We start from the raw sequence: 17,202 nt of genomic DNA, 5'->3' as shown, positions 1-17,202 counted from the left end.
TAAAGATACCTACTTACCTAGTAGGTAGAGATTATGAAAATGCATTATAATATTTTGTACTTAGGTAAGTATCTTAAAAGATACTTCTTACTGAGAAAAAACTATAGAAGGTTTTATGTATTTAAGACGTACCTATACAGTACGATTAAAGAAGCAATTTATAGCAGAAATTTATCAGTAGGTACTTCCGAAATTATTTGGGAAATTTTAATAATGAAATAACTTTATTATTTATTAAAATATGTATTTTGCATAGGTATTAAAATACATATTATAATAATTATGAAGTACCTACTAGTAAATTTAATAGTAAATAATTACCTACGAATGTAATTTTATTCATCATTCATACAGAAGTACCTACCTACTCATCTCCTTACTTCTCAAATTGTATATCTACTTCTCGATTAATTCATTTAAAAACATCCCAAAATGTGAAAGCATTACTGCGATTGACAAATAGTTATTTATATAAAGCTTTAGATTTTTTTGCGTAGAAAAGTTTATTTTTGAAAACTCACCACCCATCACCATCTTACGATGTGTTTAATTTTTAATTCTTCACAACGATGTGAATAAATTGAAGTGGAGACGTGAAACAGATGCATTCATAAAACCCGCTTGAAGCAATAATATAACCACTGCACTGCACCCAGCAGTGACGTCCCGTGGGGGTAGACAAGGCATGCGTTGCATATGGGCGGTACTGTAAAGGGCAGCGAATACAACAATATTATAACTGTTGAGTGAACAGTGGCGAATTTCCAAGAAGCAAACGATGCTGTCGTACCATTATACAGTATCGACTTCTTAGTTTGAACAGTAATCGAACCATAAAAATGCTTACTACATAATTAGGTAGGATTACATATTGCACTTGGATTGGACATATTGGATTACCCACTGTGATACATGTTTTAATGTATGCTTATTACACAGGTAATTTTTCATAAATGTGCCACAAAACTGTCAGCGTCACAAACCTCCAATTACCTAAAGCCACCACTGAATGTCAGTAGGTTTTGTGGCTATAATTAGTTTGTATGCATTTTTTTTGTATATTTGTTTAATTAAGTGATACAATTATTATCAAAAATATATAATAAAAGAGATCCTAACGGATTTGTAGCGGAGATAATTTGAAACTAAAAATGAAAGGGGTTTAGGGCGGCACATTGCCTACGGACGTCACTGGCACCTGAGACACGAAAAAGAAAAACTTTAGAATAAATTGTTCGCATAGCATTTTGTATGAGTAAAGTAGGTAGATAAGTGCGTAGGTATATTGTGTGATCCGGGCAGTTAGTAGTCAATGTATGAATGATAAGAATGACATAAAGAACTTCGTTTGTAGGTATATTTTTTTAAGTACCTAAATGTATGAAACTGAATGTCGCAAAATGTAAGCAAAAAGACAGTCATTCTTATCTTGGCAATTGCCAAGAAAATATTATTATGCAGGTGAATAAACCCGCAAACAGTGATATTTTTTAACCTCCGTTCGGAGTTGCCAGAATATCGAAATTATGTATCCAAAATGTATTTTAGGGTTGACACAATGCTATATCGGGAAATCGAGCCCAAATCTAGTTGTTTGATTAAATCATTAAAAGTAGTGTATTTTTCACACGGAAAAAATTGAATAGTGCATAATATTTGATACAGAACAATGGCCCAATGTGTACGGAAAATAGCCAACAACCATTCCCCGTAAAAAATAATTAGGTAATTGAGCCGCAGAGGTGGCCACGAGCTTTTATATATATTTTTTTACGAAAACAATTTATTCCACGTAGACAATTATAATAAATACCCTTTTCTGTCGGCGCATCGGCTTTTCGATCCAATAATCGTTCATTGAAAATTTGAAATTTTCATGCATTTTGATGCACCATTACCACAAACAACGATTATATGAGGTATATACTATTAGGTTGGGGTAGGTTTGGTTTGCTCTAAAAAGAAAGTTGTAAAATCTCATGGCCACCTCTGCGGCACATATACCAATAATTAATAATATAATATGTACTAACTCTTGTTAATATAATACGAAGGCAGAACATGATAACTCACTTTTAATTTATTTAAAATATTATTTTGATAATGATAACATTGATAACTGACCTTTTATTTATTTAAATTATTTTGATTGAGGATGGAAACAAAACAACGATGTCTGTCGCGTCTTAATAATGCCTATGCACCTACATATTTATCAATCTTAATCAGTCGTCTACCACTGCGCATTCGTATTAATTGTGCATCATAATAACCAAATTATATTATGATATATTTTATTTTAATAATTATTATCCAGAAACTAGGTATGATGTCTTGTGGTTGAATGGATAAAAAATGAAAATGAATGAAGGTGTTTGGTGGTAGGGTAGTCAATGCCATCTATTTAATATGTCATAGGTACCTGTCACATAAAACTAAACGTATAGCAGCTACGTTATGTCAATAAATAGGAGACAATATTAATATTTTGGATCAAATTAATCGTCTTCATGCATGGCAGCATGACGAATGTGAAATGTATAAAGAAACGATTGAACGACGACATGAAGCATTCAAATAACAAGATAAATCTCAGTTTTTAATAGGTAGATGATTAGGTACATTAATTAATAACATAAAGCGAGAAATATTAGGTAAGTAGGTACTTAGTATGTAGGTACCTTAAATAAAATTGTATTGTTTCAATACAAGGCATGATCATTTCAATGGCTACCGGCGCATTTTACACGGCTCGGAATATAGCATTTTTGCTTCATTCAAAATGTCGATAATCTGGATTTTTCACGGTAAATGAATCCACAAACCTTATTCTGACTGGCGGAGGTATATTGAAGGCTGCAGGAAACAGTTTGGCTGCCGCATTGGCAGGGTTTTCAAACAGCATTTTGGTTATTCGATTTGACTTTCACAGAGAACAAAAACCACTAAGAATTCAATATTTTTAAATCAGCGCGGTCGCGATGCTGATGACAATAAACACAATGTTAAAAATTCTATTTTATAACTAGTTATTACTCCAAGAAAATAACACAAATTAGTTTCACTCGTTTCTTTTTATTTTTCTCTCCCCCAACGATTAGGAATGAATAACACAAGCGTTTTTGCGTGCTACGCCACAACAAATCATTAAAATAATAAGTTTATGAGAGGTTCTTTGTTAAATAGCGCCGGAATAAGGCTTGTCACAATAATACACGCATTTTTTCACTTATGTTATGTTTGTTTGTCGCCTTTTTAGTATAAATTCGGGTATATTTGAGTGATATTATTCGCGAAAAACAATGGCCGTAGACAGCGTCTAAACGTCGGCAGGGTACTATGCTACTGCCGTTCTGTTTTGTATAAATTGTAGCCTCGCACAGGGACCGGTCGCGTTCCGAAAAGCGCTTCGAACACTCGCAGTTTTTGTACTGGCAGTGGCAGCTGCTGAGCGACGCGGCGTTGCCTTTTCAAGACAATATATTGTAACCACCATAATTTAAATTGTTAAAAGTTTAAAAACATTAAATAAAAATCAGAACTACGATAACTAATACTTACTAATAATTACTTGTTATCATTTCAATAATACGACGCCCGACATGAGTTGAATCTGTATCTGCTGTTTTTTTTTTTTTTTTTTTTTTTCTGTATATTCGATAAATATTATTTTAAAAAAAAAGAAAAAAACAAGCTCAGCCAAAGATATCGTATAGGTATATGAAAATCAATAATTTATCTATTCGTCATCTCGATCACGTTTTCGCGACATTTTACCCGCACATATGTCATAAAATTATATTACAGACGGTTGCAACGTTTTAACATCTACTTAATATTATTTTCAGAACTATCAACATTAGCGTGCAGTACTTTGGTGATGGACACACTTTAAAGATTCTTAAAAATACCTATTATACCTACTACCATATATCACATGATTATTATCTAAACCAAATCAATTAAAATGACGTGTCTTCACTCTGAAAATATATCATACACTAATAAAATTATAAACTGTCAGCTGTTTCATTGCCAATATTTCAATATTTCTAATTCTTCATTTTGTCCAACATATCATCACTTCAATAAGAGTTGATCTCAATGTAATAGTCTCTACTGCCGTTGGATTAGTTTAGTACAGAGACATCAAAATAAAAACGAAATTGATAGGACAGTGTTAACCATAGTAAGTACCTACTTAAATCATAATAAAGCAGATGATTCATTGTTCAAGTTTGTGTATGTATTTTGTACTTAAATAAGTTTTTATAACTTGTGAATGGTTTGTTTTCGAAATACTTAAAACATTTAAAAAATGATTTATTTTGCACAATCGTAGGTACAGTTGATATACGTATAAGTAGTAATAAGTAGATGGGCAATATCATGTTTAACCATAAAACCAATTTGGTATCTACCAACCTGCATACAATGTAATCAAGTAGAGTGTATCCCCAAAATAGCTGTTTCGTGATAATTCAATTATTACCCTTGGATTGGTCACCCTACGATCGCTTTGGAATCAGTTTTTTTTTTTGCTTATTTGGCTATGAAATTGTAAAGAAACCGAAACAGACAGACATGGCTCTGTCTCCACTAGGTAGATAAATTTGATACCTACCAACTAACAAAACAGATGGACGAAATGCGTCTGCACTTCGCCTTGCACCTTCATCAAATTAGCCTACCTTACCGAAGTTAACCCTTCTTTATAACAGGTAGAATTTGTAGAATGACGATAGACAGCATTGTTCTTTGTCTTTCGTCGGCTGATTCGCCATTATCATAACAATGATAATATAGGTAAATCGCAAAATCAAATAATTTATCCAATAGGTAGGTACCTACTACGAAAACTGACATTCTATGTATCCTCAAAAAAGCCTATTTCTTATATTATTATCAGATTTTCACCCGAATAGATACGCCAGCATCCAGCAGTGGACGACCCCGGCTGAAGTTGACACATAGGTAGGATTTTACGAGAGTAGTGCACATTATAGAGATTGTAATTATGTCATTAGAGAAACCGGTGAAGGAGTACATAATATAATAATATACCTACATGCGTCTGCCTTACCTATGGCGTAGAAGCCGTGGGTCACGGGTTCACATCCCACTTCCGACAAAATTCACATGATATTTTCCAATGTGTGTTCAATCCAATGGATTGGGCAACAACCTTTCCTCGCAAAATAAAGTCTTTTCATCAGGTACGAACGAGTACATTTATGATCAATGTATAGCGAACAATGATAATTATTTGCCTTTAACCTCGCAAAATGCACATAAGGGGTTGTGTGGATTGCAATATGACGTAGACATTGTTCCATAATTCCATTCAAGCAAATTATGATTGACCACGGTAGTACATTGAAAAGGGAGGCAGAAGCATACGGACTGCAAAGAAATGCCAAAAATATATGGTAAACAGTCGAGAAAATGAAATCCCACAGATCATGTTATGTATTTATAGTCCTCGATGTGTATATAAAGTAGACAGTTAGTAGGTATATAGAAAATGTTATATAGGTAATATGTAACTGTTGGGATCCAACCGGAAGAGTGAATACCTACACTGAATAAGACAACAGAGAAACTGAAAATCCACCTAATTGCGAGAAACAAATGCGTGTACGCATATGAGGGACTGCCGTGGTCGAAGATGCTGTGACGAAACAACAAACTCTTGATATAATAATAATATAACGATAATGAGCCCGGCTGCCAGATTTGACTGTTGTGAAAAATGGTACCTAACCTAGACCGAAGAAAATAAGTTGGCAGTCTTTGTAATGAAAATATTGCGAAGAATTTTTGAACTAACTTTAGAAAATGAGCACTACAAAAAAAATGAGCTGGGCATCCTAATAGAACACAAAACCATTATTAAATTCTGTAAGGCACAAAGACGGCGATGGATGAGTCACACTGAGAGAATGTCTGATTCTTGCACCAGAGATCAGGTGAGTCCCACCGCAGAAACATCTGAGTGGAGTGACTGTGTGGAGGAAGACTAGTTTATGTTGTGAAGTCCTGTACACTGAAGAGAACTGGCAACGGACAGGAGTCAGTGGAGGGTCCTTGAAGAAGATGTAAAATCCCACCCTGAGATGTACAGTCGAGGAAAAATAATAAAGCAAGAATTTCAGAGACTGGCTTGTACTCCAACACTCCATCCCTGCTAAGAGAAGCAACAGACATGGAAAAGACGCCGTCCGACAGAAAACGTCACATGATAATTGCACAAAAAGAAGAAGAAGAAAAGGTTGGGACCGCTGTCATTGCCACCATTTCATGAAACATATTGAACGGTTAACAACCAATTCTTGTTATACGGTCTGAACCGGGTAGTACTTAATTGCAAGCCAAAGGACCTATGTAATTATGAAGCATTATGTATTCTTACATTCAGGCGAGTTAACCATGGCTATTGCTTCAATTATTGCTTGCGAGGGAACGCAAAAACTGGTTTGGCATAAGGTTCTTTATGTGTAATTATATGTAGGTATATTATCTACTCGGACAGTATGTATTTGGTCCTCACAATGAAACAAATAAGTTGGTACTTTCACTGGCAGACCGGTGCGTGCGGCGTCGGTCACGGTTGGTGAGTCGTCGTTCGGATGTGTCGGACGGTCTGACGTTGAATGTGACGTATGACTGTCTGATCGAGGAATTTTTCTCAGACTTGTCTGTGACTGAAACCAATTTTATTCGTCTTCTCCTGGGTTCTTAGCAACCGTTATAAAATGCAGCACATAAAATATATTTGCGTGTGTTAAACAGACAACATAGGTATATAATATACGTCGCCCACCGTGTATCATAGCATATGCGATCAGTGGGTCGCGAGTTCAAATTTCATAGACTGGGTTCAACATTGACGTATTATAGGTACATGTTGTTTTTTTTAATCAAACTGTCTTTTTGGATCTAGAAGATGGATTCAGAATAAATTACCATAAAACGGGGTGACCTATGACAATTCGCGTATCCGGCGGTAAAAAAAAATCTGGACCTTCAAGGCCATCGCTAAATAGGTACCTACCACGTTTTATGACAACGTGCGGTGCCTGTGGACCGACGTCAAGTGATAAAGCATACAGGAGGCGATGTGACGACGTGTGGAACTTGCGAGAGGTTTACGAGGCATTGTTTAACGTACACAAAAAGTAGACGGCCCCGTACCTACCTACTACGCATTTTAATATCGAAGTAGAAAAATGTGTGTCTTTCTTTATCTCGGAAAGTAAATCGGTGTCATATTTGTTTTTACATAAGTAGGTGTATATCTGGGAACGGACCATGTAGTATCAATTGGCAAAAAAATCATATTAGTATGAGCAGTAACAGAAAAGATTAACAAGTGATCCGGGTGGTGTCATCCACTAATCAAGCGACACGTTCTTATCACCGCCTTTCTGTTCTGTCCTTACAATTTATTCTCGATATTATAATATATTATTATTTCCAGACCGTCAACATCCACGTACGCATTCTAGTAGAAGAAACGGTGATTGATATTAGTAGTACCTACCTACCCCGTAATAAATTCCTATATATTTATTTGTTCATATTGTGAACAGGCAACCCTGACCGCTGTCAATTCGTTGTGGATAAAGTGATAGACAGCACTAACCCATTGAATCTAGCATCTCTACGGTCTGCTTGGGTGTATGAAAAGGCGCAAAACCTCGCCTAATGTACGCGAGCTGCCTTTCGTGGTATAAAATAATTGACAGCTACAAGAATGTTAGTTTGCGATGAGCTACCCTTATTAAGCCAATTAGAATAATATATTGAATATATTGGTTCAGAAGTTGCCAACTATTTACTTACTGTGCTTCTTTTTGAACCAGAGACTACAGCTTTCAAAGACTATAATACTTACTTCGGGTGTTACTTCAATTTCTCATGTCCACCTTCTCTGGTCTCCGTATTGATGACATATTTCACTGTGTGGTACGAACGCGCAATAGTCAGTCGTGTATACGCGATAGAGGGATGTATCACACCCATGGGCCCCACATCATGACGAGGGCCCCCAGACTAGAATCTTTAGCGGGCCCCCCTACCTATCGCTAAGGATAGACAGTGAGACGCTCTACAGTAGAGTTTTCCAAATGGTGTACGCGGTAAAATTAATGTCTATGTTTAGTGTTTTGTTGTATATTTTAATAGATACATCCATTTGAATTATGGAGATGTCGAGTATTTATACACAATTAAAAATTGTACCGTACAATCACATAACTTTAAACAACAATAATATTATTATTGAAGGAAAATACTTACGGAAGACTTTTTTTAGTATTAAAGCAAATTTGTGATGTGTGTTTATCTCACTTATCTGGTCGACTAGCCTCGCCGGGCCCCTCCTGAGTCCGGGCCCCCAGGGTGGAGCCCTGTCAGCCCCCCCTTTATGGGGGCCATGATCACACCATAGGTACATAGAGCTGTGAAAATTAAAAATGTGTCTACATTCAGTTAATATGATTTTATTGAGATTTTGAAAAAGAAGAAGCACTAACCATTCCTTTTTTATTTTCTCAACCAGCTTACTTGAAAGTATCACTTGATTCGTATTGCATCACTCACGGTCACAATCCCTCTGCTTTAAACTGAGGCGTAGTTTACCCTTACTAGTCGCACAGCACAGCAGATTGTTTTCACTGTAGGACGTCTTAGAATAGTTTGATGATAGTGCAATGAGTGCCCAAAAGAAGACCAGAGGATATAATTTTCACAACACATGGAAAATTGAGTACTTAAATATTTCTTTGTGATTGTGAAAGACTTGACGTGTTGTTGTGTAATTTATTATTAACACTTTATTGTCATCAGCCAAATATAATATCTATCAAATAAGATCACAGAACACGTTAAACTAAAACTACAGTAAACATAATAATATGTTTAAAATTAATAGTACCTAACAGAAAAGTAGAGAACCAACTACCTAGGAGACTATACTCGAATATTTATTTTATTTTTAAAAAATAATTATAATTAGCAGTTAAATAATAGGTATGTAATATAATTTATAATTTTATTCACAGTTTTATGTAGCTATATTTTGTAAAATGACTTTAGAACACTTTCATTTTTATTACATTATACCTGTTTAATATGCTTTTCTTCAAGCACTGGTAATAATTAAAACAAACTGAATTAATGAGAACAGCCATAACAAATTTTCAAAACGTTACATCAATAAATTATTAAAAAAATATGCTAGTAATAATAATAGGTACCTACAGCACAATGCCAATATAAAATGTAGAGACAAAGCGCGCCAACTCTCCTCAAATATTGAATGCACGTTACATTTATGTGACAAATTTTAATGCATATTATTATCCAAATTCAAATTTATTTTTATTTTTACATACAGTGAACATTACAAATTATAAATGTAAGACATTCACAACATGACATTTAATAGCAAAAAATTGTATTAAAACAGTGTAAAGAAGAAAGAAATATATTATGCAGTATCATAAAAACAGTATAAAAAGTAAATATGTAAAAAAAAAATATAAAAATTATAAAGCGTGGAAGCACCATATTTTAATTTTGTATTCTATTATTATTTGTAAAACAACGCCCACTTATACCCATCCTCACGTAGGTCGAATATATCAATGGTATAGTTATACTGTGAGTGTCTGTGTATGGAGAATGTACCCGGAAAGTAATGGGGTCTTCGGTTGAAGTGACGATACGCGATAAATAGTAGGTGGGGTGAATGGAAGAATCGATGGTATCTGCTAGATTGCCATTTAAAAATCAATAATAAATTATTATGGATATTTTTCGAATGAGTTTTGACAGCTTTGATGATTAAACACATACATCGCAATGCCTTCTGATTATCCTGATATATTGTCTAATTTTGGTTTAGATTTGCATCATAATAATAATATTAGACTTTGTGACCAGCGCTCGAAATGGACAGGAACGCACGGAGCGCAGTTCCTGTTTGTGGAAAAATGAAAAGTAATATAATCATTAACTTTAAATATATTTTTTATAAAGTTTATACGAAACTTATCGGAATCATATTAATGTTTTTAATGGCGTGAGGTTATCCAAAATTTTCATCTGTGTCGCCGACAACATTATGCCCTAGTCTTGCATGCCACAAGATTGTTATCCCATTTGACTGTCTGATCTTGGCAAGTAAAAAAATCTAATAAGTACATTTATTTTTAGATAAATACACAAAATTATTAAGTAGGTAGGTACCTACATAAAATATGTTAATATTTTCGGAAAATAGTTGGGCGCTCCGGTTCGTAAAATTGTCCATTTCGAGCACTGACTTTGTCCTTTAATTGAGTTGATCATCGCGTCCGAATGACAGCATTAATGGTAGTTCGGAGTCACGGTGGTGGTTTACGTACGAATTTTGCTTAGGTATTTGGTGATTAAAAATATTTTTAATATGCTTGAAATCGGACGTATCCCGGTCGGCAGTGTTAAAGACTCAAGAGTCAAGGTGCTCTACGCTGAAAATAAGACTCCGACGGCTTTATTAAATCGTTGGACTTGCATGGCAATGGAGCAGGGGCATTAGTTAGCGTTAAGTAAGGGCGATCTATTGTGTTCGACAAATATTACTTTGCGGCTGTTTTCACGAATTTCAAGTAAATCTAAATCTAATATAAATGGTATTCTTAATCATAACTAAGAACTTACCTATAATCCGAACTTTTTATAGTTTCAGAAAGATTTAAGTTAAAAATTCGGTTAACAGACAACTTAATCTGGTCCATCTAAATCAGCGTCCATAAGTTTATCTTGGTAATTTAATGACATATATTTTAATTATATCATTAAAAATGTTTCTTTTCAGACTTTTGCCTCTGAACCTGAATCTATCGCCCGGGTATTTGTACCCCCGCACCCCGCGTATCGCGTCCCTGGATGAACCACCAAGTAGGTAATGATTTCAATTATTTCATTTTTCTAATTGGTAACGTTTTGTAATATTCTATGCGTACCTATTGGTTATAGCGATAAAAGCCTACTATGGAAAGGTATCGTCACCTCAATACTACAACTACATAACTCTGATTTGGTCATTGTAGAGAAAATGAAATTTAAACTTTAAGTACTTTCTTGATTAACATACATCTAGGCTATAATCATTATTTAAAATAAAAATGGAAAGTTGTGCTTGTCTAATTGGGAACATTTAAATAATGTTCCATTGTATGAAAAATATTGTAGATAGAGACCGACAAGTTTAACGTGAGGCTCCGCTGCATAGCGCGCGCTATACCCTCACGTTAAACTTGTCGGTCTCTAGGTAATTATTTTATTTCTTTAATGCATTTATGGTTTTTATCTAATGCTTTCAAACACAAAATTAAGACAGTCATTAACCCCTGGCTTACCTAGTTTTATCATTTTGTCGAGAAGGAAATGTAGAATCATATTCAATAGCTACCGCAAAAACAGTGAAAATCAAATTATCTAGTTGCAGTTTTGAGGTGACGATATAATATTCGAATTATTTCGTTAATTTTGACAACCCTTACCTATATAATGTGTCGACCCTAAACAGTGGACGGCCTGCTTAGCCCCGCGGGTTTCATTGCCTGTCTGAAGATGTCTAAAGATGGAACCTTAGTCGTTAAAACCGATTCATATTGAATAGTACAAGAGCCTCATCAATTACAATTAAAATTCAATTTCCATCATGTTCCTACCCCCAGTCGATAGTGTTCATTTTTTAATGAGTTTTTAATTTAATAATAATTAATGTACGTACTTAATAAATAAGTTGACATGCTAATGGTCCGATTATCCAGTCTTTACCTAGTCTGTACAAGTACGGCAATTATGAAAATCGCCAATGAATTCTGTTTCTCCAAGACATGTGCGTAAAGGCGACCTTGTTGCAGTAGTGAGTGATTATTTAAATTAAATAATCTGTGAGTTTTTAATGGGCAAAAAATGATTCTTTCTCAAGGCCGACACACATAATGATACAATGAAGTCAAATGTAATTCATTTTTAATCGGACTGTATCTGCCTAATGCTTAGAGGTAGACATAACCGAGTATGAAACATGGTTTTGTCTTTTAAATCCGAATATAATTCTGTACCAAAAAGCCAGACTACGTTACTCCAAAAATAATTGTTCAGGAAAACGAAATTTAGATATGATAAAAAAATTAACTTAAGGCAGTCGAGCTCTGAGGTAACATCACTGTATTTTTGTTATGGTCCAAGTCTCTCACCAGGGAACTCAGAAATGATGGGAACTGAAATACACAACGGGTAAGGCGATAGCAGGTAACCGACTCGAGTAAGGATGAATCCGGGTTAAACTTACACTTGTGTCTAGAATACGTTTAACGTCGAATACTGAAAACTGCTCTCGGTTTATGCATTTACGCTCATTTAATGTTGGTGTATTACACACACTATTGCACGTGCATAATACGTGCTTCATTTTCGTAGGACACTCACACATTCAAAAGCCTGCTTCACCATGTGGCGTATTGAATATAGCCTATTGGTATTCTATTTATTATCTGTTCTGTGTCTCTCACTAAGAAAGAAGAAGACTAGAATTATTAACCAGTTCGTTTAGTTATGGCACCGCTTTTATCATATTTTGCTGAATCATCGCTCTCTTTATATTATTATTATTATTTATATCTCGGGATGGGGTTATAATATTGTTTACCCTTCTCGATTGCCTGGCGTACCTATATTACTACATACACCAAGGCACTGAATTACAAGTTACGGTGGGTAAGGATATCCTATAATAAACCAACTTCTATATCAAATCTTCTACGTCACAGCGCTGCATGCGCTGATACTGTTACGTCATGTGGTTTTTGCGCGATGACACTATTACGTCACGTGCTATATACGTGTTGACTTGTCATAGCAAATAGGTACCTACTCTATCTCTGTCACTATTGAGAGGAATTAAAAGTCTTATTTTCTGTTTCTCCTTCTCACAATACTTATACATTCGAAATAAAACTCTTAAGTCTGCTTCTGTTTATGCTAAAATTTTAGGCATGTTAATATTAATAAAACTCCACGCAATATCGAACACATATGGGCGCGGGAAAAGTAAATGCGGGGGGAACGTTTTAGTCCCAGAAACGACCGTGGGGACATAGAAGACTAAATATAGAGTCGCACTACAGTGGTAGTAATTGATTCATTTCGAATGCAATGAGGAGAGTGATCGGACCCGAAACCCAATTATATGCGCGCCTGTTATATTATAGATTGATCATTACAAATTGCCTCCGAGTGGGAGCGCTGCAATTTTGTTGTGGAATTGGCATTTCCCATCGAATGCAAAATAATATGGTTTTCAAATGCCGTTGTACAACACAATGTTGCGCAGTTGTCGTTGTCAATATGTAGTATGTCAAAAATTTGAGAACTTCAACCAGCATTCTAGTTTTGACGATGCTCCAAATCAGGGGCGGCTCTTCTTTTGGGTACCTAGGGGACAGACCCCGGTCCCCTCATCGTCATTCTATAATCAATAGTCAATTGATATTCATGTTATACGTTCCTACCATAATACATTGATTTTGTATAAATTAATTAAGTATATATTTTATTTGCACTGTTTACCCATCCCTAATTCTTGTTTCGTGGCGCAACCCTGTTAATGCTTCAGTCTATCTACGTAGCAGGTACGTACAACGATAATGTCGGGTCACAGTTCTGAGAACTTTCCGAGTTCCCTTGTAGCCGGGACCGTCTGGAATGGACCCCGTCAAATCAAAACAAATATTTATGCAAGCAATGCAATTATGAGACTGTGTAGAGCATCAAGCACGTCATATGCACGTTTAGCTGTACATGTATTGGTGCTGGCTAGGGGTCGCCACTAGAAATACCCACTCCTACATAAAAAATGTTAGTACCTAGGTAAAAGTTGACGTACATATTATTATTATTATAATATCTTGTTGGTCGGCGCATATCCTGTCACAAGTTGTTTTAGTTTGCCAGTCAGACGTCAGTGATTAACGGTCATCCATCTATTTAAATAAGTTTTAAATTATAATTGTTAATACATACTCTCTATTAGTATTGTGAAGTTTGATTAAGATTTGATTTTTGAAATTTGTAGATAGTTTTCATCTCACGTTACTAAAATAATTTTGATAAATAATATTACGTAGGTACTATGATGAATGAGGTGGATTATTTATTGAAATATAAGTTCAGTACATTGACATTTGAAGATAAACTAGAAGTGAAACGATTAGGAGCTCACCAACCTAGTGATTTAGTTATTGTGAATGAACTAGTGAAACCAAAAAAAAAATTGACATTTAAATCGGAATGGTTTACTAAAAAAACGTGGTTGACTGCAAGTGTATCCTTAAAAAGACTATTTTGTTTTCCCTGTTTAATTTTTGGTGGTGAAACTGTTTGGGCTCAATCTGGTTATTCAGATTTAAAACATTTATCAGAGAGGCTAACTTCACACGAAACTTCGTCGTCTCACATGAAAAATGCTGTGACATTAAAACTTTTTGGTAAATCAAACATTGTTGAAAAATTAGACAGTGTATATAGGCGTAATATTCAACGCCATAATCAAGAAGTTGACAAAAATAGATATGTACTTTCAAAATTAATTTCTGTGTTAAGACTTTGTGGTTCGTGCGAAATTGGAATCCGTGGCCGCGATGAGACTTCCGAATCCTTGAAGCCGGGAGTGTTTCGCTCAGTGTTCCAGTTACTATGTGAAGATGATGTAATATTAAAAAACTATTACGAAAATTCGCCGTCATTTAAAGGGACTTCAAAAACAATTCAAAATGAGCTTTTGGACTGCATGTACGATTTATATAGAGAACTCCTCAAAGAGGAGATATCTACCACGAATTTTGTTTCAATCCAAGCGGATGAAACAACCGATGTTTCTTGTAAAGCACAGTTGGTTATAATATTAAGGTATATTACTAAACTTGGGACTGTTACTGAACGATTTGTGCAGTATTCTAAACTAGTGGATAAATCGGCCAGTGGCCTGACAGCAGAAATAAAGTCAGTACTGAGTGAATGTGGAATCAATCGCGAGAAATTGATAGCTCAAACTTATGACGGGGCGGCAGTAATGAAAGGAAATTTAAATGGTGTACAGGCACAGATTAAGGTTGATTTCCCATACGCACATTTTGTGCATTGCTACGCTCATCAATTGAACCTTGTAATGCAGCAACTGTGTTCGAAAACACACAAGGAACTAAAAATATTCTTCGGTAATATTTCTGGCTTCTCATCATTTTTCTCAGTGTCCACGAAACGCACCTGTTTATTAGACAATGTTGTGAACCAGAGGATGCCAAGATCTAGCGCAACAAGGTGGAATTTTTCTGGGCGTATGATAAACACTGTTTATGAAAATTTGAATGAGATGCGGGAGTGTTTTTTGAAATTTCAAGAAGATCCAGGGTGGGATGCAGTAACTTTAAGTGAAGCATGTGGACTCTTAAATCTTTTATACGATAGGTTATTCTGCTGTCTTCTTTCATTTTTCGCGCAAGTTATGCCGGAAGTTGACATTTTATTTCAAAAACTTCAAAAAGTTTCCATAGATAATATTTCAGCAAACTTAGCTATAACACACTTTAAAGCAGCCATATTAAAAATAAGAGAGAAAACGGATGAATTGGGAGACCTCTACGCTGATTTAACATGTAAAAGAAATTTTTCCGCTAGTGATTTGAAGCGCGTGATGAAAGAAGCATGCGATGTCATTGTTGTGCATGTCAGCGATAGATTTTCGAATACTGACCATCTAACCGCTGCAAGATTGGTGGATGTGAGATTTTTCAAAGATTTTTCAAAAAAATTTCCCGATAAAGATTTTGATATAGCGGTTAAATATTATCCATTTCTACTTAAAAATAAATTAAGAACAGAATTACAAATTCTGTATGGACATGACGAACTCACTAGTGATGTAAAATCCGCCGCTTCTCTCTTAGCGTCATTGGACGAGAATAATGTAAAAGAGATATTTACTGAAGTCACCAAACTTTTAGAAATTATTATCACGATCCCAATGACGACTTCAGAATCAGAAAGGTGTTTTTCGACGCTGAAACGTATAAAAACATCTTCAAGAAATACAATCGGTGAGGAACGGCTGAATGCGCTTTCCATGTTATCAATAGAAGACGAATTCATCAAGTCCGTTCCTGATTTCAACAACAAAGTGATTGACCGGTTCGCCAAACTAAAAAATAGAAGAGTAGAATTTAATTATAAGACTCTTTCGGACACAGGAGGCATATGAAGATGAAGTAATAGCTACAAAAGGTATGTTTTCTTTGAATTATTTATAGAATCTGAAGCAACAGCTACTATACAAAATAAATCACTTAAGTACACACAATTAATGTTAGAATTCAAAATATTAATAAAAATAGAATATACGTTTTGATTGACATTAATTAGGTATACATATAATATGTATTTCATATGATATTTCACGCCATGTGACCCCACTTACTAAAATATGCTAGAGCCGCCACTGCTCCAAATATATTTTCTATTTATTTTTGGAGCAATTAAAACATCCCAAATGTTAGATTTAGCTCATGATATTAAGATAAGAAATATTTACATAAATTCATCCGCGTTTATTTATACAGCTAATGGAATAACATTTTGATTAATTTTATAATATGCTATATAGGTACTAATACAAAATAGTTCGTTGGAATACGGTACCTAAATATGTATTATCTATTTGCTTTAGGAATGCAATGTAAATAACGGCTGTTGCAAATATTATATAAGTATATTAAAAAAAAACATTTTCGTTAGGTTAATTTATAAAATATAAGGGAAGGTACGTAAGTTGGAGTTTTATGTTAAAAATATTATATGACTATTCTATTCGGACCCACCCGACACATATAGGTCCCAACCGTAAAATAATGAAATATTATCTATTCTGCAATATAAAAAGACCACAAGGACGACCCAGCACCAGCTTGATCAACGGATATACATGTCAGCGAAGAATTAGATACGAAGAGTGGATCAACCCCGGTTAATGATGATAATACAATTCATATTATTCTAGAATAAGATATTTACGTAGGTACTCTTCTCCTAACTAACCGCTGGTAATGACATTTTATTATAATCTGTAGACATCTATAGATCCATCAGTAT

General features: G+C 34.9%; 1 protein-coding gene across 1 annotated transcript in view; it reads right to left on the bottom strand.

Annotated features, from left to right (window-relative positions):
- msi (RNA-binding protein musashi) overlaps positions 1-3,029 on the bottom strand; it is a 139,443-nt gene extending 136,414 nt beyond the window's left edge. Inside the window, exon 1 of the mRNA XM_085954098.1 lies at positions 2,826-3,029. Coding sequence (XP_085810224.1) covers positions 2,826-2,905 — 80 coding nt within the window. The 5' untranslated portion in view covers positions 2,906-3,029. The remainder of the gene's footprint in view (positions 1-2,825) is intronic.
- Between the last annotated feature and the right edge of the window lie 14,173 nt (positions 3,030-17,202).

The sequence above is a fragment of the Rhyacophila brunnea genome, unplaced genomic scaffold (genome assembly GCF_057557595.1).
Source record: "Rhyacophila brunnea isolate RB1 unplaced genomic scaffold, BYU_Rbru_1.0 scaffold_4, whole genome shotgun sequence".
NCBI lineage: Eukaryota > Metazoa > Arthropoda > Insecta > Trichoptera > Rhyacophilidae > Rhyacophila > Rhyacophila brunnea.
This window is presented reverse-complemented; position numbering and strand designations above follow the sequence as displayed.